Raw genomic sequence first — 20,925 nt, 5'->3', positions numbered from 1 at the left:
AAACAACAACATTGAGCATGAATCCAAGTTGCTAATCCTAGATGTCATAGTCCTTTTGGGCTAAAAAAATAACCCTTTGTAGATTTTTAAAGAATATTTTTAGTCAAAAAACAAGGATTCTTTATAATAGCTCCTAAGTCAGCTGACCTAGAAAGTCAAACCCAAGTGATTATAGTAGTTGTGGTCTCCAGGTATCACGCACACCTTTTACTTTTTCAAAATAACCCTTTGTAGATTTTTAAGGAATATTTTTTGTCAAAAAACAAGGATTCTTTTCAATAGCTCCTAAGTCAGCTGACCTAGAAAGTCAAACCCAAGTGATTATAGTAGTTGTGGTCTCCAGGTATCACGCACACCTTTTACTTTTTCAATTTAACCCTTTATAGATTTTTAAGGAATATTTTTCGTCAAAAAACAAGGATTCTTTTCAATAGCTCCTAAGTTAGCAAACCTAGATAGTAAAAGCTAAGTTATTATAGTAGTTGTGGTCTCCAGGTATCACGCACACCTTTTACTTTTTCAATTTAACCCTTTATAGATTTTTAAGGAATATTTTTCGTCAAAAAACAAGGATTCTTTTCAATAGCTCCTAAGTTAGCAAACCTAGATAGTAAAAGCTAAGTGATTATAGTAGTTGTGGTCTCCAGGTATCACGCACACCTTTTACTTTTTCAAATTAACCCTTTGTAGATTTTTAAGGAATATTTTTCGTCAAAAAACAAGGATTCTTTTCAATAGCTCCTAAGTTAGCAAACCTAGATAGTAAAAGCTAAGTGATTATAGTAGTTGTGGTCTCCAGGTATCACGCACACCTTTTACTTTTTCAAATTAACCCTTTGTAGATTTTTAAGGAATATTTTTCGTCAAAAAACAAGGATTCTTTTCAATAGCTCCTAAGTCAGCAAACCTAGAAAGTCAAACCCAAGTGATTATAGTAGTTGTGGTCTCCAGGTATCACGCACACCTTTTACTTTTTCAATTTAACCCTTTGTAGAATTTTAAGGAATATTTTTCATCAAAAAACAAGGATTCTTTTCAATAGCTCCTAAGTTGGCAAAACTAGATAGTAAACGCTAAGTGATTATGGTAGTTGTGGTCTCCAGGTATCACGCACACCTTTTACTTTTTCAAATTAACCCTTTGTAGATTTTTAAGGAATATTTTTCGTCAAAAGACAAGGATTCTTTTCAATAGCTTCTAAATCAGCTGACCTAGAAAGTCAAACCCAAGTTATTATAATAGTAGGCGAAATAAGAACAAAATAGGGACAAAACAGGAACAAAACGGGACGGCAAAATAGGCACAATACAGGATCAGAACAGAGCAGGAACAAAACAAAAAGAAGCCAAGAAGGAACTAAACAGCAGAGGGGGGCGTGCCCAAGCCGCTGCGGACCACCACAGGAGACCTGCAATATTACCAGTGGAATTACTACATTCAATCGAAACTGATCTAAATAAATTCTCGGCACATACCGGGCATGGTTGACAGAGTAGCACACGATACTTCCTTAGCTGCTCAATGGGATCGCTCCTCACCACAGGCTGCATCCAAACTGAGTGGACCAGCGCATGCAACGTTGGCCAGCTGTTGCCGCACAACAGCGCCTTCGCCGCAATCTGCGGCACGTGGTCATGGACAAGGCGTTAAAAGCCAAACGGGTGTACTTGACCGGTGTATCTGGGGCAAACCGGGATTTAGGAGCGTTGAAACTGAATGACTGAGGAGAATTGGGAGTTCATTACCTGCTAGGTGATTTGCCAGAGCCCCGGACCGGATTATGGGTGCCTGTGGCACTGCAGCGGCACTACCGGAAGAATTTAATTCATCAATTTGTGAAATTAATAAATTGAAGCAGCGGGATTGTCATTACCTGGAATGGAGGACGGAGTGGCCAACAACCAAGGCCCGGAAGAGCGTGTGGGCGAAACGAGAGGCGGATGAGGAGGGCGCGCTTAAATTGTCTGCCAGCTGAGCGCCACGGAGTGGCAGGTAAGTGTACCCTCAACACAGGCCTCTACAGCCCATATTGCCACATTCCCCCCCCCCCCCGAAATGCATCGTCGCCCCGACGATGCATAAAGGCCTAAAAACTGCTTGTGTCAGCCTGGAGGATGACACAGGAGCACCTTGGCCGGATGGTTGTTCAACTAGGGACCTTGGAATACGGTGGGGATTTAGGTATTGGCCAGCGGTCGTGCGAGTGGACCGGCGTACAGATGCCTCACTGAAGCCAGGATTGGCCACAGCGTCAATTGCTGGCGGAGCCTGGTCAGTGACCACGGTGGGGAGAGCAACTAATGGTTCTTGAGCACTCGGCACGTGTAATGGGACGTGGGAGGAGTTTTGGGGCACAACTGTTGGCTGCCGCACCGGCGGCTGTAAAAACAAATCATCCTCAAATGACTGTTCATCTTCTACGATTGGTGCTACAGGTGCATCCGGAGGATTTACACCAGGGACAGTGGCAGGGGAGTCACTGCAAAGCAGGGCCTTCAACGGGGATCGGTGGACCCTTTTTACCTTGGTTTGTTGATCCACAGGAGCCACCGTGTACACCACACCATCTTCCCTTGGGGCTTGCAGGACAACATAGGTTGAGGACCCCACAGGTCTTGGGTCTTCCGACAACCCCTAGCACTGTAATCGCGAAGTAGCACCAGCTGGCCTTCCTTAAATGGCACATCTATGACACGTTGGTCATGATTTGCCTTTCTGCATGAGGCCGCCAGACGCAATCTTTCTCTTGCCCCGTTGAAAGCCACCTGAAGACGCGTCTGGTGCTCTTTTCACCCACTGTTACGAACCTAGGGATTCTGTAGGGGTGTCAGCTCCCTGGGCAGTGGGAGTCAGCACCCTCTCCTGGTTGCCAGGTGATTCTCTCCACTGCAGGTCCCTCCTAACACACCTTAGGATCGTTTGGCTTGAGTGGAGCCAGCCTGGATATAAGGGAGGCTGGTGGGAGCCGTCTCTCTCTCTCTCGCCACGCCCCAAGACTGGTTGCTGTACTGTGTGGCAGCACAGTTTAATTCTGTTTATTTTTGCACATTTTCATTGCAACGATACATATCACACTACACTTAGTTAGTTGCCATCTACACAGATACATTAGTTTCTTTTGCAGGGCCTGATTATTTATAATAAAAATATACTATTAATTATTGTGAGTGCTGTGTGGACTCCCCTCTTTGTTTGGCTGCCGTTGAGCCGGGTGGTCGTAACACCCACTCATGCACACTTCCCCCCCCACGGGGTCTTGCACCCTACCCAACAAGCAATCAATAGGCAGATGTGGTTCTTGCCCAAACATCAGGAAGAATGGAGACTCACCAGTGGACTGGTGGAGAGTGGTGTTATATGCGTAGAGCACCTGGGGTAAGCAACCACTCCAGTCCCTCTTACGGGATGCAGGAAGAGCACGCAACATATTGTGAAGTGTTCGATTGAATCGCTCACACTGCCCATTTCCTGCTGGGTGGTACGGAGTAAGATAAGACAAGATAAGATATTCCTTTATTGTCCTACATGGGGAAATTTCATTGATGCAACGCAGGTAGATACAAGAGGTAGATACAGAAGAAAAGAACAGATCACTTATAGGAAGTTTGAAAAACACTTTCAGTAGAAGATCTCTTATAAACAAAAACTCCCATTACCCAACAAGGGATGGAGGGGAAAAATAATAAAGATAAAAATAAATACATAAATACCATTGCATGTGATCACGACAGTAATTGCACATGAATATGTGTCACGACGGCACATATTGCACATATGACGGAATTGCACATTGTTAAGTCAGTATTGCGAGTGTTCAGGACTAACAGTGTTTGTTATAAAGTCTGATAGCAGCAGGAAGGAAAGACCTGCGAAACCTCTCCTTCACACAGCGAGGGTGGATCAGTCTCTCACTGAAGCTGCTCTCCAGAGCGGACTGCAGGGGGTGGCACTCATGGTCAAGCATAGATGTGAATCTAGCCAGAACCCTTCTGTCCCCCACCTCCTGCACCGAGTCCAGAGCGCAGCCCAGGACGGAGCTGGACTTCTTGATGACTTTGTCCAGCCTCCTCCTCTCCCTCACTGCGATGCTGCTGCTCCAGCAGGCCACACCGTACAGGAGGGCTGATGCCACCACAGAGTCATAGAAGGTCTTCAGGAGTGGTCCTGTCACTCCAAAAGACCTGAGTCTCCTCAGGAGGTAGAGCCGACTCTGGCTCTTCCTGTACAGTGCGTCTGTGTTATGAGTCCAGTCCAGTTTGTGGTTCAGATGAACACCCAGGTACTTGTATGAGTCCACTCTCTCAATGTCCCTTCCCTGGATGTTCACTGGTAAGGGGGCAGTGGGGTGGCGTCTGCGGAAATCCACCACCATCTCCTTGGTCTTCCCCGCGTTGATGAGGAGGTGGTTCCGCTAACACCAGTCCACAAAGTACTGCGCCAGTCCCCTGTACTCTGCATCATCGTCGTCCGTGATGAGTCCGATGATGGCAGAGTCATCAGAGAACTTCTGCAGTGTCGTGTCTGAAGTTGTTGTTGTTGTTGTTGTTGTTGTTTTATGGCGGTTGGCATCCAAGTGTTGCATTACCGCCAGACTTTATTCCTCAGACTTTGTCGTAGTCCTCAGACTCTGTCGTAGTCCGTAAAAGTACTCCTTCCATTGCTTTGGTGTTACAAAGCCCATGAGGTCATGATATGTCTTTGTGACTAGAATAGTTGTTGTTGTTTCAGAGACCAAAAGTCTGCAGTGTAAAGGGTGAAGAGAAAGGGCGCGAGGACAGTGCCCTGGGGCGCCCCCACACTGCAGGTCCGAGTGTCAGACACACAGTCCTATGCTCTCACAAACTGGGGTTGGTCCGTGAGGTAGTCCAGGATCCACTCTGCCAGGTCATACTCCACACCAGCAGTCTCCAGCTTGTCCCTCAGGAGCTGATGGTGTTGAAGGGGCTGGAAAGATCGAAGAACAGGAACCTCACAGAGCTGCCAGGCTTTTCCAGGTGAGAGAGAGAGCGGTGCAGCAGGGAGATGATGGCGACCTCCACTCCAATGCCAGGCCGGTATGCAAACTGCAGCGGGTCCATGACTGAGCTCACGGTGGAGCGGAGGTGGTCCAGGACCAGCCGCTCCAGTGTCTTCATCAGATGGGACGTGAGAGCCACCGGCCTGAAGCTGTTGATGTCTTTGGCGCGCGGTGTCTTGGGCACAGGTACCAGACAGGAGGCCTTCCAGACCTGTGTTACCACCCTCAGCTTCAGGCTCATGTTGAAGACATGCTCCATAACTCCACACAGTTCATCTGCGCAGGACTTAAGGAGCCTGGGGCTGATGCCGTCAGGTCCTGCTGCCTTCCTCACTTTAATCCTCTTCCGCTCACTCCTCACCTGTGCTGCTGTGACAGTCAGTGGTTGGCAGGGGGACTGTGTGCTGGGGGGATGGGAGAGCCCAGGCGAAGTGGGGAGCTGATGGTCCGGGGCGGAGAAATGAAGAGGAACGGATGCAGGGCATTGTCCAGCTGTGGAAGAGGGAAAATGCAGCTGTGCAGGGGGAGGGGCGGGTGACCGATCAAACCTCAAGAAGTGAGCATTTAAATCATTCACCCACTATAGATCCCCCTCTGTCTGGGCAGGGGAGATTTTGAAGCCCAAGATGGTTTTCAGGCTTCTCCACACTCCCTGAATGTTCTTCTGCTGCAGCTGCTCCTCCATCCTCCTCTTGTAGCCGGCTTCAGCCTGCCTGATCTTCCTCCTCAGCTTTTTCTGCACAGTCCTCAGCTCCTCCTTGTTCCCTGACCTGAAGGCTCTCTTCTTCTCCTTCAGCAGAGCCTTCAGTTCACGGTTAATCCATGGCTTGTTGTTTGGAAAACACCGCATTGTCCGGGAGGGAACAATGTTCTCAAAACAGAAGTTGATGTAGTCCGTGATGCACTCTCTGATGGTGTTGATGTCCTCCCCATGGCCGTAAAGCTCAGTCCAGACAGTGGTGCTGAAGCAGTCCCTCAGAGCCTCCTCGCTCTCAGCAGACCACATCCTCACCACACGGGACACCACAGGCTGCCTGCGCATGATGGGTTCATACACAGGCCTCAGATGTACAAGGTTGTGGTCCGAGCTGCCCAGGGGAGGGAGGGGGGAAGAAGAATAAGCCTCTTTGGTGTTGGCAAAAAACAAGTCCAATGTTCTATTGTTTCTGGTGGGGCAGGTGACATACTGGGTGTATGTTGGTAGAACAGAAGAGGGAGAAGCGTGGTTAAAGTCACCAGAGATGAGGAAGAGAGCCTGTGGATGCTGTGTTTGCAGCCTACAAGTGCAGGAGAGCAGTGCTTCACAAGCATATTCAGCATTGGCAGACGGGGCCACATAGACTACGATCAAAATCACATGCGAGAACTCCCGGGGCAGATAATATGGCCTCATGCCAATAGCCAATAGTTCAATATCCGAGACTTTGTAATCTCATACAGCTTACACAACTGCTGGATGAGAGTGCTCTCAAAGTTTCGTCCCTGGTCCGAGTGTATGCGTGCCGGAACACCAAACTTTGCAAACCACTCTGTGACCAGGACTTGCGCCACAGTGGAAGCGTGCTTGTTGCGGGTTGGAACTACAAGTGTGTATTTGCTAAAAACGTCACTCATGACCAGCACGTTTTCCAGACCAGTGGAGGTCTGCTCTAACAGGGTAAAGTCGATAGCAAGGATCTCGTTTGGCTGTGAAGCCAGTAAGTGGCCCATAAAGGCGTGAGGAACCGATTGGTTGTCCTTTGCATGCTGACATCTCTCGCAAGCCTGGCACCATTGGGCTACCTCCCGTGACATACCTGGCCAATAGCACCGGGAACACAGCAAGGCCAGAGTCCTCTCTATTCCTTGGTGTCCATGCTCCTGATGGACCTGGGTGAGGACATTCTGGACCAAGGCTTTAGGCAGAAGGAGTTGATACACAGCCCCACCACCGTCAGGACGAAACACCTGCCGATACAGCAGCCCCTCTAACTCTACCAGGCGGTCCCACTGGGCCAGCACTAAGAGGGCAGTCGAAGAGAGGGCTCGTCGCTCTTCACGAGTGGGCTGTCGATTTTGTTGCCAAAAGGTCAGGATCTCCTGTATGGCGGGGTCAGACTGCTGAAGCTCGCGGAGGTCAGCAGGGGCAACTTGCGGTAGAAAAGTCACAAGGGATTGTGTTGCCTGTGTAACCATTCCTTGTAGGGCTTGTTTTAACTGCCCAGGCAGACATGTGCCCCAAGTTCCCGGTGCCACTTCCTGTAAGGAAGTGCCAGGCTGGCGAGACAAAGTGTCAGCATTTTGGTTACACTTACCTGAACGATATTTTAATTCAAAATCAAAAGAGGCCAACTGGGCGGCCCAGCGCTGCTCAACAGCTCCCAGTGTGTCTGAGGAGGGATGACTCAGGGGATTGTTGTCCATAATAGATCACGCATTTGTGTCCTAGCAGTTACTCCCTGAATTTCTCAGTCAGGGCCCACTTAAGGGCCAACAACTCTAGCTTCATGGAGCTGTAGTTGGACATGTTGCGCTCAGTCGGGCGCAGGCCTCGACTGGCGTACGCAAGAGGTCGCACCTTCCCTTCCTGGTCCTGGGAGAGCACTGCCCCCAATCCAGCATGACTTGCACCAACCTCCAGAATGAATGGGAGGGAGAAGTCAGTGTAGGCAAAGTACCGGGGCCGTGGTGAGCTTGGCTTTTAAGGCCTCAAAGCTCTGCTGACATTCTTTGGTCCAGGGTCCAGTAGCACAGGCCGTTTCCTTGACCGTTTACCAGTCAGTTCAGCAACTCTACGGTGTTTGCTAACTGCTAAAATAATCCTTGATTTTTGGCGGAAAACATTCCTTAAAATTCAAAAAGGGTTAAATTGAAAAAGTAAAAGGTGTTACCTGGAGACTCAATCTACTATAATAACTTGGGTTTGACTTTCTAGGTCAGCTGACTTAGGAGCTATTGAAAAGAATCCTTTTCTTTTGACAAAAAATATTCCTTAAAAATCTATAAAGGGTTAATTTGAAAAAGTAAAAGGTGTGCGTGATACCTGGAGACCACAACTACTATAATCACTTAGCGTTTAGTATCTAGGTTTGCTAACTTAGGAGCTATTGAAAAGAATCCTTGATTTTTGACGAAAAATATTCCTTAAAAATCTACAGAGAGTTAATTTGAAAAAGTAAAAGGTGTGCGTGATACCTGGAGACCACAACTACTATAATCACTTGGGTTTCACTTTCTAGGTCAGCTGACTTAGGAGCTATTGAAAAGAATCCTTGATTTTTGACGGAAAAAAAATCTTTAAAAATCTATAAAGGGTTAATTTGAAAAAGTAAAAGGTGTGCGTGATACCTGGAGACTCAAACTATTATAATCACTTAGCGTTTACTATCTAGGCTAGCTGACTTAGGAGCTATTGATAAGAATCCTTGATTTTTGACGAAAAATTTTCTTTAAAAATCTACAAAGGGTTAATTTTTCAGCCCAAAAGGACTATTGCATCTAATATTAGCAACTTGGATTCATGCTCAATATTGTTGTTTTTTAAATATAAATACGTTTGATATTTTTTAAGACAACACATTTTTAAACAAACTGTACTTTAGAGTTGGTCCCTAACTGGCGTACCAAGCGGCACTTCAGCGCGCAGCTCCCCGCGTCGAGCTACTGCAGGCTGGGCACACTCAGAGGAAGCTCCCGCTCTAGTTGCGGAGGCGAACGTCCAACGTCCAACGTGAAACTAACTTCACCGCGGTCATTTCCCCACGTGTGGACAAATAAAGGCATATCTTAACTGCAATCTACAGAAACTTGGAAGGCCAATACTGCACTCTGCAGGTTATTGTTTGTACAACACAAAAATGGAGAAAGGGGCCAATAATAATAATGAAACTATTAGGCCTACATTTTACTAATTAGTTATAGCCCAATCAAGCCAATAATTAATTGTGTTCTTATTTATTCATTCAAACATTTTAATGGTTAATATGTAGACTCCAAAGACCGATGATTGGTCTTCAAGTAACATGTGACCATACTGACTTTTACTACCTGGACGCCTCACCCTTTCCTTATCAGGGAGTTTACTGAGAAGGTTGGTAGCCGCTCCTGTTTTAGTTCTTTGAGAGCATCTGTAGAAACTCCATCTAATATCTTTTTTAAACATGACTTCTGAGATGTTTGGATGTGTGAAGCTGTTCTTGATCCTCTCAGGTAAGCTCAATGGTTATAGACCTCTTTGTTTCTATAGAGATTGCCACACCTTAAAGTGTAAAACGTACTGTTGTTAATCATTAAACCATCACCTTGGTACTCTCACACAAGAAAAACTAACCGATAGTAACCAATTTATCTGTTGAATTAAAGTGATTTGCCTTTATTACAGCGTGTTCCCACTACAGGTGTATACAAGTTTCTATTCCAGAGTCGCAATATGAAGTTGCAAGAGGAAGCGACATTACTTTGCCCTGTTCATTTACTCCGGCCAGACCAAACTACGAAATGTTTATTCTGAAATGGGAAGTAGTTCAGAATAACAAAGCGGTAAGAGTGTGGTCCAAATGTTGTTCAGAACTGAATGAAGCATTGAATAACAACGCTAACAATTTTTTTTTAAATGTGATTTTCCTTAGACTATAGTGGGAACGTTTTATTCTAATTTAAATCGAGTTGACATATCACCTAATTACGAGGGCAGGACATCTCTCGATGTTGATTCATCAAATCGAATGAGCGCGCTGCACTTGACAAAAGTGACCATGGAGGACAATACAAACTTCCAGTGCACTGTCCTAATTCCTGGAGATGATGAGGGAACACCATCTGCCACAACTTCTCTTTTGATCCTAGGTAAAGTTGTTCTTCTCTGTTACACAATCTTTCCTTAAAAAGTTCTTCAAATTCAACATGATTTTATTTCAGTCGCCCCCTCTTCACCAATCTGCCAAATTCAAGGGAAAGCTGAATATTGGCATAATATTTCCCTGACCTGCCTGTCTGAGGAGGGATCTCCCATACCACTTTATGACTGGAAGAGCTTCAGTGTTGAAAACACCCCAAGACCATTTCCACCAAAGACAACAGAAAGTATAAATCTGGATTATTTAGCTTCCCAGTGTGGATGTTTCTGATCTGATAACTGCAGTATGTGCTCCTGTGTTGCAGAGGATGGGGCATTATCACTCTTCAACATTTCTAGAGAAATGTCTGGTTTCTATATTTGCACATCTACCAATCGTATTGGTTCAGCTAGCTGTAACTTGACTTTAGCTGTGATGCCTGGTAAGTTATATCCTAATACATTAATTTATTTACTTTGATGCAATTAAGAATGACGTAATTGGAATGTGTTGGTGAGTAAACACTCCAGTTATGTAAGAATTGAAGCCGATGTGTGTGTGTGTGTGTGTGTGTGTGTTTTGTTGTTGTTTTTTCTCAGGTGGATCAATGAGTGGTGCTACTGCAGGCATAATCGGTGGAGTTGTTGGAGCTCTTTTGCTCCTTGTGATTCTTATCTTCTGTTACTGCAGAAACAAGAACAAGAAGGCCAAGTATACTGAAGGGTATGAAAAACATGTCCAATGTTTGCCATTATAGTAACCTATTTTTGTGTCAGTGGTCAGTGTAAATACTAAGGTGTTAGAATTATATAGCTTCATTTGTTTGTGTGTTTATTGTTATAATGTTGTGACAGGTCTCCTGGAGAAATGGAGTTTCGTGACGGGGATGACGCAGAGGGTTTAGATGGATACCAAGAAAACAAGATTCCAAATAACCATGACAAAGACATTAATGAACAAATCCAACATAGGGAAAAGACTGGTAAAGACGAGCTGGACGAGGACATGGAAAGTACTGCTGAGAGTTCCAAATATCGCAGCAGCCAGGATCGCCTTGACGATTATCGTGGCAGACAAGATCGCGTTGACGATTATCGTGGCTATCAAGATCGCGTTGACGATTATCGTGGCAATCAAGATCGCGTTGACGATTATCGTGGCAATCAAGATCGCGTTGACGATTATCGTGGCTATCAAGATCGCGTTGACGATTATCGTGGCAATCAAGATCGCGTTGACGATTATCGTGGCAGTCGAGATCGCCTTGACGATTATCGTGGCAGTCGAGATCGCCTTGACGAACACCACGGCAGTCGAGATCGCCTTGATAATTATCGCGGCAGTCGAGATCACCGTGACGATCACCGAGGCAGTCGAGATCGCCTTGACGATTATCGTGGCAGTCGAGATCGCCTTGATGATCACCGCGGCAATCGAGATCGCCTTGACGATCACAGCGGCAGTCAAGATCGCCTTAACGATCACCGCGGCAGTCGAGATCGCCTTGACGATGGTAGTCATCGTTATGGCAGCCGGGACCATCTTGACTCCTCAGGAAGAGGCCGGTATGAATAGTTAGTGGGCAGCAGACAGAATCACAGTTACACACTGGCCCAAGGATGATTATTTGGGCATATTCAAGGAGTCTAGTTTTAGCTATGATCTAATGAATTCACAAAATACTGTTTGTATTCTTTTATTATTGTTTTTTTTACCTGTTCTTCTAATAAAAAAACTGTTCCAATAAAGAGATTCTACAGACATTTTATTAGTTTGTGACACTTCATTCAGCCTTCATTGGCCTACTGAGAGGTTTTTGTTTTTTTGTTTTTTGAATCTATTTACAGTTATCATGAATTATCAGTTACATCAATTCAACTCAACCTTTCTGATTTACCAATTGAATTCTAGGCTACTTGAGTAAAAGTGACAAAATGCTTGTGTTGACAATATAGAATGATTTGAAAATTTGTGTTTCTTGCAGCCCTTCTATAGATAGGATTTATTTTTCAATCCTCATTTTTATATTTACCAATACCACATTTTGGGCATATCCTTAATGTATCCTTCTTATCCTACATTCATCCTCCCAGATCCGTCCAGACATTTCCCATTGCACCTCTGTTTTATACGCAACATTTTGAGGAACGTTATTGCTTAACATTCCAGTATAAATGAATGTTGGCTTATTATTGATTTAAAGTTTGTAGACCGTCTTCAGGCCTCCTGCAGTGTCTGTGAGGCCCCCTGGGGACCTCGGCCGGACTCCAGTTTGGGAATCACCGGGTAAATGAACTCACTGCCGGGTTAAACGTTTGGCCTCTGTTAGGTGCTCAGTGCTGCCGCGGGGTGGTGCACTCGGGCATTGCAGCGTCTTGTGCCTTTCCTTTCAGCCTGAGCTCAGGGCGCAGTCCCGTTACTCAGGCTCCAGGCTTTAGTCCCTTTGTAGCCGATCCTTGTAGCGGTTACGGACAACGACATGATCGTCCCCCGGATAGAGCGCATCTCACATTGAAAGAGAATGAACATTTTACAGCTGACAGTTTTACTGGGACTTTCAGGTTAGTTTGCTTTACACTTTTGTTTTGAGATTCTTTGTCGAAACAGAGATCGACTTAATCCCCGCTGTTCCGTAGTACGCGTCGGCGTTTTATTTTGGTTTTGGCTCGATAATGTCTTTTGTATAACTCTCTTAACAAACCACTTAGCCACTTTTACCACACAGTATATTGAAGGAAATATAGGTATAAAAAATAGGAAAAAATATAGCCTAACCTTAATAAGTCTATTTTGTACAGATTGTATCTTATTTAAGTTTGAGAAAGTATAGGCGCTTTCAGGAGACTTTTTCAACTGTGAAGAAGGCCACGTTTTGAAGGCTGCTCTTATCTTCATTCTGTTTGTGATATTGAGTCAATGTGAAGGAATGCATGACAAAGTATAGGCAGGAAAATGAAGAGGAAAGGTCTGCCTGTTGCAGGAAATATGCTGCGTCCTGAAGTTGACCCAAATATATTGAGCTTAGAGATAATAAATGGTTGGATAAAGCGTGGATTGTAGGCCCAACCTGCTCATTAGCCCACAGTGTAACGTGAATAAAAGCCACTCTGGCACTTGTTGCCGGTGCATACAGTGTTCACATCACCATGAACGGTTTGAAATCTCTGGATGTTAATTGGCCTGTTTACACCCAGCTGGAGTAGGACTAAAGATCCCATTGGACGTGGAGTTTGCGACCCCCTTACTCCCACCATCCTCATTCTTCAAGTGGGACAGAGGGTGGAGATTCAGCACAGCCTAAACAATAGATCAGTCCAAAAATGCAACCCGGCGAAGGTCAGAGCAGGAGGAAGAGGAGTTTAGGTGTCTCATTTTTATTGCACAAAAAGACAAAGCTCAACTCGGACATAACTATGTAATATACAGGGATGCCCGTAGGTAAAGTTCCTATGAGACCAGAGTTGGCCTGCTTTTGTTTGGACTTCCTGACAAAGGCAAATGTTTGTTCCTGCCCCACCTAAATAGGGTAGACTATCAGTACATCATCAGAAAGCACCCACTGATAGCCACTACTCGACAGGATCCCCTCCCTCTGTGTGAAAAACCCTCTGCTTTGCACAATCCCCCCCAAAGATACAGAACTTACACAGGAATTTGACCTTTCTGACCCCAGTATAGAGCTAAAGTGGAACCCCCTGGTTCACCTAAATCTCCTCCTGTTTTAATAATATCCTTGCTCCAGGTAGAAACTCCTCAAAGCTCAAATGGAGAGAAGTGACTGTTGGTGACTGATGGCTTTTAATCACCTTGATCTCACAAAAAGGAAATGAAATGATTATAGAAACTAGGCAGGCCTACCAAATACTGCACATGAGCAGCGGTGGGTCCAAACTTACTGAGGGTGCTTCTGAGTTTCAACTGGGTGTCAAAACTATTCACTTCCATTAAGTGTCATTATTTAACCTGCCAAAATAGAAGGTGCAAAGAATTTAAAATGAGGTTAAGGCACACTGTAGACTCGGGCCTGCACAGGAGTCAGACAAACCAAATAAATCTTACACTACACGACAGGAAGGAACCAGGATCTGTGTCTCTTCCTGTCCACAACATCAGGTGGAAAACAGCCCCTTAAGAAATGAAAGGATGTTACAATGTGGCACATTATGATTGTTTGTGTTGGCTGTCGACTGGTCAAACAATTACATGTATTGTACTTTGGAGTTATTCTTTTCCAAGGATTTAGACATGCTAACTCAAGCTATCCCTTCATCATGATTACTAATTTAAATTTAAATTACTAATTTAAATTGACAAAAATGGCTCTGGCGGCAAGCAGAAGCTTCTCCCAGGTCTTCTTCAGGTTAATGATGTATACACCGTCACTTTTTCTTTTGTAGACGTACTAAATTAATTAGGATCTTCTTTTTTTAAGATGTCCCAAGGGAAATCCCCAAAGGGATTCCGAAGTCTCTGTTGGAATCATTACAGATTGTAATTTGCAGCTAAATGTTTTGGTTTTAATGTTCATGAGCCCTGTAAATGAGTCAAAGGGTGGGGCCCGCTCAGTGTTACTTACTGTTATTTCTCAAGAATATGATAAATGATTTGGCCTCAGTTTTCCGTAGTTTCTTTTTTTTAATTACAGTATTTAAAATGTAGTTTCAATTGACATATTGCAATTGCTGGGTTAATAAGCACATTGAATATTGACTATATTGTTCATAATGATAATGTAACAATGCTGCAAAAAGAGATGGAATGGAAAAGTAAACTTCCACATAAGGGTATAAAGTGTCATTTCACATTTGTCTGATACTTAAACTGAAACAAATACATTTAAATACACATTGTTTTGTCAATTTCTGGATTGCTTGAATAGTGTTGTTGGGATACTCCCAAAAGATATCGAGATACTAATTTCGGTCATTATTGCCCACAACTAAAACTTATTTTATTTGTGATAATCATTCCCAGCCTGCTTGTGTGATGGCGTCCACGTCTCGATGCGGGAGAAGAGACAGTACGCCACGCTCTTCCAGGCAGTGGTCCTGCCCTGTCAGTTCCAAACGTCCTCCACACAGACGCCCGTAGTGCAGTGGTGGTACAAGTCCTTCTGCCGGGACCGCACTCAGGACTCTTTCTCTCTGCCCGAGACCTTGGGTAAGACCACCTCGGACCTGGGGACCAAGTCTCACCTGGAGTGCTCGGACAGCAGCCGCACCAGTCGGATTGTTGCCTCAGCACAGGGCGCCTCCATGACACTTGCAGAGCACTACAAAGGAAGGGACATCGCTATAGTTAACAGTAAGGCGGGATTTTGTTTTGAATGAGCAATAAATTTAGCTGTAGATGACCTTTGACCTCATAGATCTGTCACTCTGAGCTGGCTGTGCTTTGTTTCCTGTCCTCCCTTTTGTCGTTGTTCTACACAATCACAAAAGCCTCCGCTGACTCCTTCAACAGGGACTTATCTTGGGAAAACACCTGCCCTCTATAAACCTAACTTACAAAGTATTCCAAAAATACATGTGTTACTGTAACAAAACGATTCACTACACCCACGTGTGGGCAAGGCACATTTCATACACAAGGCAATTCAAAGTGCTTTAGACAACAGGAAAAAAATGCATTCAAATCACAAAAACATGACAGAAATCACAAAACAGTTTAAGACATAAAAGAAAAGAGTGCAAAGAAAAATCCTTTGTCATATGCACAGCTAAATAAAACTGTTTTTAGCTTAGATTTAGACAATGTCAGAGCAGAAGCCTGTCTCACATCTTCATTTTAAAGGGTGTACTGTTACACCCTTTAAAATATAGTATTGTAAAGTTTATAATCTCCAATTAGTAGACCAATTACTAATATCTAGTTTGAAACTTTAAAACTTGCCTAAAAAGGACACAAATGCTTTTATTCCATTGTAAGCAACAAGTTACGTAACTTAGTACAATGTTCTGAAAATATGCATTCAGAATACTGACTGGGAGTAACTGTAGTGAAATACAGAGGTATTCAGAGTGACTGAGTTTCAGATGACAATGTTTTTGGCCATACAATGTTGGTATGGCCAAAAACATTCAATACAGATGAGGGGCATCTGGAATTAGTGTGGTTAAAATGCAGATTTTAGTTGTATTAGAATGAGTTCTTATGTTTTGTCACTTAGAGAACTCATCAGGGTCTACATTTGTGAATTTACATTTGAGATATTTCATGGCAAAATAAAATGCCATCAAAAGGGAAAAGTAACTCTTGTGTCCATCTGAAGTTATGACATCATCACATTCTTGAACGTGAACATGACCTGTACAGTCCCTAAAATCAAATGAATACATTACTGTATTTGATCACACAATTCAGGCTTCATCTGCACAGCGTTTGTATTAGTGAGAAAAGAAGTGCGATTTTTACAACTTTGATCAGTGAGAAATAAATGCTTTAAAAACGGTGCCACAAACATAAATATTGCATTTCTACAGTTTAATAGTATATATATATCTAAGGCCTAAAGTCACTGGGATAGGCTCCAGTCACCCACCTGTAACCTCTAACGGGAACAAGCAGTAGAAAATGAAACATTTATACCAGTTTATACGTACCGGTATATATTATATATAATTTGAAGTGAACGCAATCTAAACTGTGATTGGACCATATAACATAATACATCACAAACGCATTTTAATACACAGCAGTATTCTGTAACTACATAGATTTTCAAAGTATTCTACATTTGTATTAAAAATGACTTGATATCTTCCTACAGAGGCAGACCTGCGCATTGGGGAGCTGCAGTGGGGAGACAGTGGAGTGTATTTCTGTAAAGTGATCATCGCTGATGATGTGGAGGGGAAAAATGAGGCCCAACTGGAGCTGCTTGTGCTGGGTAAGGCCCAGTGTGGTTTGTGTGCGTTTTGTTTCTGGTACTTTGATGGGAAACCTTTAAATCATGGAAACAGCCTACTCTTGTTGGGCTCTTGACATGAGACTATTGTTTGGTCAGCTCAAACAGTGCAGACGCTGACTCATTTGAAGTGTATTAGTCTGGCTTATGGTATAACTATTTTAGCACCTAATTACATGGTAAGCTCTGTGTAAATGAACTACACTGACTGTCTGATTGTTTCGCTGTTAGTGTAGTAATGGTGGTATACTCCCACATTTTGAAGCCCTTTGTTGTCACGTGACACATTAGCTAAACATTAAGCCGTTGCCATATAACCTTTTATTTTGTCGTTGACTACCGGTACATCCACTTGTTCAAAAGTCTTGTTAAGAAAAATGAAAAAGTAGGGCATACCATGCTGAACTTTGACCTCAGAGATGAACTGTAACTGTATTCTTCATTGAAACGACATATTGCAGTGTCCCCCAACTGGCCTCCGTCCTCAGATGTGCATTAATCTGATTATGGATGGCTCGCTGGACAGAAGAGGAGGAACTAAGATTGTTACAACAAAAATAATGATGTGTGTCTCAAGTTACATTAAAAGGCGGAAACTTGTTATTGACACTCCCAGCGGTACTTGTTTAATTTTCTTTCATTTCCTTTAAAAGCGTTTTGTGCTTTGCTTTCTGTGGAAATAGCTTTACTGCTTACTTTTGTGCCTCCTCTACATCTCTCGTGGCCTCCCTGTTTCTGCGCTGCAAAGCTGCGTGGCTCTCTCAGGTTACTCACTGTTACTAAGCCTATGGTATGTGCCACAGATGAGTGTGCCAGGTCAAAGAAACATTACTTTCTATCAGAGGGTAAGCAGTGGAGTCTTTCTTAAGCCATCACTGCACACTCAGCACACTTCATCCCTGCAGTTAGAGGCATCAGAGAGTGGTTATTACAATAATCATAGTCTTACCACCGTAACATAGTCCCAAGTGGCTCTTTCATGAACACATTTATTTTATTCTTTAGCGAGTCTAGATTTTCTGAGTTAAACGGACATATTTCATTCCCTTTTCTTTTGTATAAGAGCGACATTGTTTTATAATTGTATGACTTCTATGGCATAATAGATGAGGCCTTTTCTGTGGCCAACTGTCCCAGATCAGTTGTCCTAGTTTCCAAAGTTTCTCTCTTTGTTTACACAGGCATGTCCCTTTATGCACATTTTGTTTTGTGTGCTTTGTAGTGTCTAAACTGTAAGGAATTTTGTAGTATAGGAGTATGAGTCTTTCATAGAGACAATATCAATATTCAGGAGATTTAAATGTTGATAATCACTGTATCTGCCACTGATATGAAGTGTTTTAATTCATAGTACATATCAGCTTTTTTCTCATAAATAAGTGATAGTTTGACATTTATTATAAAGCTTATTATTTTGCTTTCGACACTTAACCCACTGGAATGCATGAAGTCTAAATCCTCGAAATCTTTCCCCTGTTTTGTTTCCTTCTTCCTTCCTGCCGCCCTCACCTGTGCCCTCCCTCTCTCTCCAGGCAGGACAGGTGAGCAGAACGATCTCCTGCCTGAGTTTGATCTGGAGATTATGCCAGGTACGCCACCTCACCTGCACTGTCGGCTTGCATGTAGCTTTATTAATCTTCCTAATCAGATAAAGAACATTACCAAACGATACTAACACAAACGAGCTCTGGGCGATTCGTTGAGCACACGATAAATACATTCAAGTCCAAAGCATTTGCTGGGACTGTAAGTGATGTACATCTTCATTCGCAATTTGGGCATATTCCTTTTTGGTCCGTGGACATTTTCAGTTTTCCAGAGATTTGATGTTGTTCTAGAGCGTTTCTGTTTCTGAATGTAAAGATATACTCTTAGTCCAAAATGACAGAACGCCGTTACCCTGAGAGGTAACTACATTTTTGGTGTCGCTTTGACAGTAAAATGTTGGTGTTTGTTCTTCAGAATGGGCGTTCGTGGGCTCCGTGGTCCTGGGCAGCGTCTTGTTCTTGTTGCTCTTGGGAATTTGCTGGTGCCAGTGCTGCCCTCACTCCTGCTGCTGCTACGTGAGCTGCTGCTGCTGCCCCGACACATGCTGCTGTCCACGCCACTGTGAGTACACGCATAGTACTAATTACATATACATGCAAGTTATTCATTCAATCATTTTATTAGAAAGGATTTTTAAAATGTTTACGTTTTGGGGTAAATTATTATAATTCATTATTTTTCTCATCTTTGAATTTGTATTTTCAAATTGTTGTTTTGTATTGTCTTTTTTATTAATTATTTTTGAATCTGTGTTTTTTTTGTATTTATGATCAGTGTACGAAGCTGGAAAGATGGCAAAATCTGCTAAATCTGCTCCAATACCTGTTTATCCCTATTACATCCCTGGAGTTCCTTCTGTTGCCCCATCCATGGTGCCACTTGCCCCATCCATGGTGCCACTGGCCCCTCCTACTCACCTGGAGCCCAAAGTGGTCTCTCTACCTTCAGTGGAGAATCATCTGGTTGGAGGTTTGTGTGAAGACTTCATATTTAGTCTATGAGACGTGTCTGACTCTCATCTCTAACTTGCATCCGCTCACTCAGTGTTTAACCGTCATGTGTCTGTCATTCATGTCATTCATGTTGTTTGTCCATGCATGGTTATGTTTGTCTGGCCGCATCCACAGTGCACAGTGGTTACCGACTGAAAGCCACTCCACACCAGGACTCAATGAAAGTTTTGTACTACATAGAAAAGGAGCTGGCTGAGTTTCCCTCCGCAAAGATGGCTACACTGCAACGTAAGCCTATAGAGTAGGCGGCTTCACGTAATCTGTGCTTGTGCATTTGTGTTTTGAGTGTCTCTAGTCTGAACCCTCATTTGACTAACTATGTGTTGCTAGAGTATGCAAACTATGTAATCCTTTTACAGTTCCTCCATTAGCTGTGTAACTTGTAATTTGTTCTCTATTTTCAGCCAGCAGCCTCTCTGAGCTGAGCTCTCTTCATGATGGAGGCAACAATGATTTCAGAAACACTTACCAGAAGGTTCAGATGAAGGCGCTCCCTCCCATTGCAGACCTGGATGACTCCACGTCCAGAGGGGCCTCAGCTACGCACAGTCACAGACACAAGTGGGACAGAGCAATCCACTCAGATGATGAATTAGATAACAGGTATGTTTTACACACACCACAATCTCATCCTTTTTCTATTGTTACTCAGATCCTTCACTGTATTATGTTTACTCCAGGTGGAATCCTCGCTCGGAACACATGCAGAGAAAAACTTTAGGCAGAAGGGGGCGCACAGGCTCCCTGGACGAGTTAGAGGAGTTTGCACATTCATACAGCACCCGCTGTCATCGAGATCAGGCTTACGAGCGGGACTATAGCCCACCTCGACGCCCCTACAGAGATGAGGAAGAAGGCTGGAGACGTCCCAGCCCCCCTCTTGTACCACGGAAAAGATCAGACACATGGGACAGTGATCGTCCAAGTCGCCCGTATCAAACGAGAGGCTATGATGATGCCTACCTCACCAGTGTGCTGGAGAGCAAAGCGAGGAGTCGAGGAGGGGATAGAGTGGCCACGATGGCAGATGAGGACAGTGACACTCCCTCCAAAGGCAGCTCCAGAGGGAAAGCCAGTGACAGCTACTACAGTAGGTCACCAAGCAACCGTCCTGAGGAGGAAGACTCTTTACCTCCGTACTCAGAGTGGGAGGCGGAGCGGTACCGCAGGGCTGGTCCCACCACAGACCGCTATCGAACTGTAAAGCCTCCAGCTGCAGAGAGTTATAGAACCTTTGAGCCAGCCTCAAGGCCTTTCAGTTACACCCGGCCACCTCCTGGGATGTCCCACACACTTCAGGACAGCCGAGAAGACAGGGATAGAAACCGAAACCTGGTGAGTTACCTATAGAAAAAACATGTTCAACATCCAAACTACTAGGACCCAAACCTGCTATCTGAGGACCAAATGCAAAATGAATTTAATACTTGCCCAATGTTAGAGAGGGGCATGAGTTAGAGAGGGGCATAGTTTGTCTTAGTTTTTACCAATGCACATGTTTATGATGTTTATACACTTACAGACCTTATGCACAGTCACTAGTCTTAACAATGTATTCATTATATGCCTGTACAGAATTATAATTTGAAACTCTGATTGGACCATTTGCACTAACATCACTTGAGA

General features: G+C 44.0%; 2 protein-coding genes across 3 annotated transcripts in view; both read left to right on the top strand.

Moving 5' to 3' along the window:
- Positions 1–9,065: 9,065 nt before the first annotated feature.
- On the top strand, positions 9,066–11,536 carry gpa33b (glycoprotein A33 (transmembrane), paralog b). Its single transcript, XM_072443927.1, has 7 exons — positions 9,066–9,205; positions 9,378–9,535; positions 9,625–9,841; positions 9,914–10,078; positions 10,157–10,273; positions 10,431–10,554; positions 10,686–11,536. The coding sequence occupies exons 1-7, from the start codon at positions 9,157–9,159 to the stop codon at positions 11,404–11,406; spliced, it is 1,551 nt and encodes a 516-aa protein (XP_072300028.1). The 5' UTR covers positions 9,066–9,156; the 3' UTR covers positions 11,407–11,536.
- Positions 11,537–12,224: 688 nt separating this feature from the next.
- The window catches only part of ildr2 (immunoglobulin-like domain containing receptor 2), a 9,154-nt gene continuing 453 nt past the window's right edge, over positions 12,225–20,925 (top strand). Inside the window, exons 1-9 of one of the 2 annotated variants that reach the window (XM_072444687.1) lie at positions 12,225–12,392; positions 14,806–15,135; positions 16,601–16,720; positions 18,271–18,327; positions 18,701–18,847; positions 19,061–19,255; positions 19,414–19,527; positions 19,704–19,902; positions 19,980–20,634. In XM_072444687.1, the coding sequence (XP_072300788.1) occupies positions 12,353–12,392; positions 14,806–15,135; positions 16,601–16,720; positions 18,271–18,327; positions 18,701–18,847; positions 19,061–19,255; positions 19,414–19,527; positions 19,704–19,902; positions 19,980–20,634 (1,857 nt within the window). In that variant the 5' untranslated portion in view covers positions 12,225–12,352. The remainder of the gene's footprint in view (positions 12,393–14,805; positions 15,136–16,600; positions 16,721–18,270; positions 18,328–18,700; positions 18,848–19,060; positions 19,256–19,413; positions 19,528–19,703; positions 19,903–19,979; positions 20,635–20,925) is intronic. The other variant, XM_072444688.1, reaches the window with a different exon arrangement.

The sequence above is a fragment of the Eucyclogobius newberryi genome, unplaced genomic scaffold (genome assembly GCF_026437365.1).
Source record: "Eucyclogobius newberryi isolate DKJ021-1_F unplaced genomic scaffold, fEucNew1.0.hap1 SCAF_14, whole genome shotgun sequence".
Lineage (NCBI taxonomy): Eukaryota > Metazoa > Chordata > Actinopteri > Gobiiformes > Gobiidae > Eucyclogobius > Eucyclogobius newberryi.
This window is presented reverse-complemented; position numbering and strand designations above follow the sequence as displayed.

What these genes read in the sequence shown, in the direction of transcription:
- gpa33b (XM_072443927.1), top strand. Translation starts at nt 9,157, where the DNA reads ATGACTTCTGAGATGTTTGGATGTGTGAAGCTGTTCTTGATCCTCTCA. An exon ending in TAGTTCAGAATAACAAAGCG is followed by an intron (nt 9,536 to 9,624) that starts GTAAGAGTGTGG and finishes GATTTTCCTTAG; the next exon opens with ACTATAGTGGGAACGTTTTA. An exon ending in AACTTCTCTTTTGATCCTAG is followed by an intron (nt 9,842 to 9,913) that starts GTAAAGTTGTTC and finishes ATTTTATTTCAG; the next exon opens with TCGCCCCCTCTTCACCAATC.